The sequence below is a fragment of the Corapipo altera genome, unplaced genomic scaffold (assembly GCF_003945725.1).
Source record: "Corapipo altera isolate COAL_440 unplaced genomic scaffold, ASM394572v1 60907, whole genome shotgun sequence".
NCBI classification, from domain to species: domain Eukaryota; kingdom Metazoa; phylum Chordata; class Aves; order Passeriformes; family Pipridae; genus Corapipo; species Corapipo altera.
Window position 1 is genome coordinate 1 of NW_020889213.1, and position 1,470 is coordinate 1,470.

Consider the following 1,470-nt stretch of genomic DNA (forward strand, 5'->3'; position numbering starts at 1 on the left):
CCCTGTTGCATCTCCTGCCCACTGGGACTGGGAGGTGACAGCAGCCAAGGAGCTCCAGGGACAAGGCTGGGGGAGCATCAGGGGCACCAGAGGGGATGAGAGAGCACTGGCATAGTGCAGGGGAAGGCAGAGAATCAGCAAGGACACTGCGGGGAGGGGCAGAAGAGCTTCCAGGGCATCACAGCAGAGAGGGCAGGGCAGGTCTGGAGACACACCAGGGAGGCTGGGAAAGGAGAAGTACCTGAAAAGGTCCAGTTGACAGTGAAGCCAAAGGTGGGCTCATCTATTGGGTTTGTGAGGTGCTGGAAGCCCATCAGTGGTGACTGCTGGATCTTATATGGCTTGTCTGCCACAGATGTGTTGTACAAGCCAGCAAAGTTGCCTTTTTCATCCACAGCCAAGATGGTCATGTTGGAGCCCAGGTCGTTCGTCCAGTTCCCAGTCAGGTTGCACTGCAGCAGAGGGGACTCAGTACTCGTGCCACAGCACAGCTGCAACCCTTGCCCACCCTGCCCATCCTGCCCTCTGCATCCCAGACCTGATCTTACCTTCTCTACAGAGAAGCTGTGAGCCCCTAGGGCCAGGTTGAGCACCAGGAGAAAGGGAGTTACTTGCACCATCTCTGCAGCAGGCAGACAGCTGATGTAGCTGGGGATGTGCTCCTTGCACAACTCTGCCAATGCTGCTGCTCTTCTCCTTTTTATTGCTGCCAGGGCTGTGGGTGGCAGCTCTGACCAGGGCATTGGGCACTCTGGGTGGTTCCAAATTTACCAGCCATAGGAGGGGTTGGTTTCAGCAGGTATTTCCAGAATACCTTTGTTCCAAGATAAATGCAGGTGGACAGCTCAGGTGAGCTGCACCCTTATCCTGGTACCACAGTACCCTTCCAGCCTCACCACGGTGACCCTAAGGGAGAGCACCTTTGTCCCTCTCCCTCAGCTCTGGGCTCTGCCATGGGAGGACATCAGCTGGTCAAGGGGGGACTGCATCTGGGAACTTGCTCTTCCCAGAGAACATTATTCCTCTGCCCAGGAACAATCCCCTAGGGAGCAAAGAAAAGTTCATTTGTCACCTGCTGGCAGCACTTGGGCACCACAGCGATGTGCTGCCTGCATCAGCTCACAGAACAGGTAAGTGAGGAAAGGAAGGTCACAGCAGGCAGGATAGGCTGCTTCCTTCCCCCAGCCCTCATGGCTATTAAGTGTTAAGGGAGTTCTTTAGAATAAAAAAGATCTGAGGCAGACAGAGTGAGCTTGTAGCCCTGCCTGTGGTGTCCCCAGAGCTCTCCTGCCCTGCACTGTCACATCATCAGAGATCTCCCTCCCTTCCTGTGGTGTCCCCAGACCTCCCTTGCCTTACCTGTGGGGTGTCACCAGACCTCCTCTGTCCTCCACTGTGACGTCCCTTGAGATCCCCTGCCCTTCCTGTGGTGTCCCCAGAGATCTCATACACTACCTGTGGTGTCCCCAG

General features: G+C 55.9%; 1 protein-coding gene across 1 annotated transcript; it reads right to left on the bottom strand.

Moving 5' to 3' along the window:
* Window positions 1-9: 9 nt before the first annotated feature.
* On the bottom strand, window positions 10-661 carry LOC113942167 (avidin-related protein 3-like). The gene is made up of 2 exons (XM_027633309.1): window positions 549-661; window positions 10-452 (listed from the first exon to the last, which is right to left on the bottom strand). The coding sequence occupies exons 1-2, from the start codon at window positions 618-620 to the stop codon at window positions 135-137; spliced, it is 390 nt and encodes a 129-aa protein (XP_027489110.1). The 5' UTR covers window positions 621-661; the 3' UTR covers window positions 10-134.
* Window positions 662-1,470: the final 809 nt, after the last annotated feature.

Excerpts from the sequence above, each read along its gene's own strand:
- LOC113942167 (XM_027633309.1), bottom strand. The coding sequence starts at position 620 with ATGGTGCAAGTAACTCCCTTTCTCCTGGTGCTCAACCTGGCCCTAGGG. Across the intron at positions 453-548 it reads ACAGCTTCTCTGTAGAGAAG|TGCAACCTGACTGGGAACTG; the intron begins GTAAGATCAGGT and ends CCTCTGCTGCAG.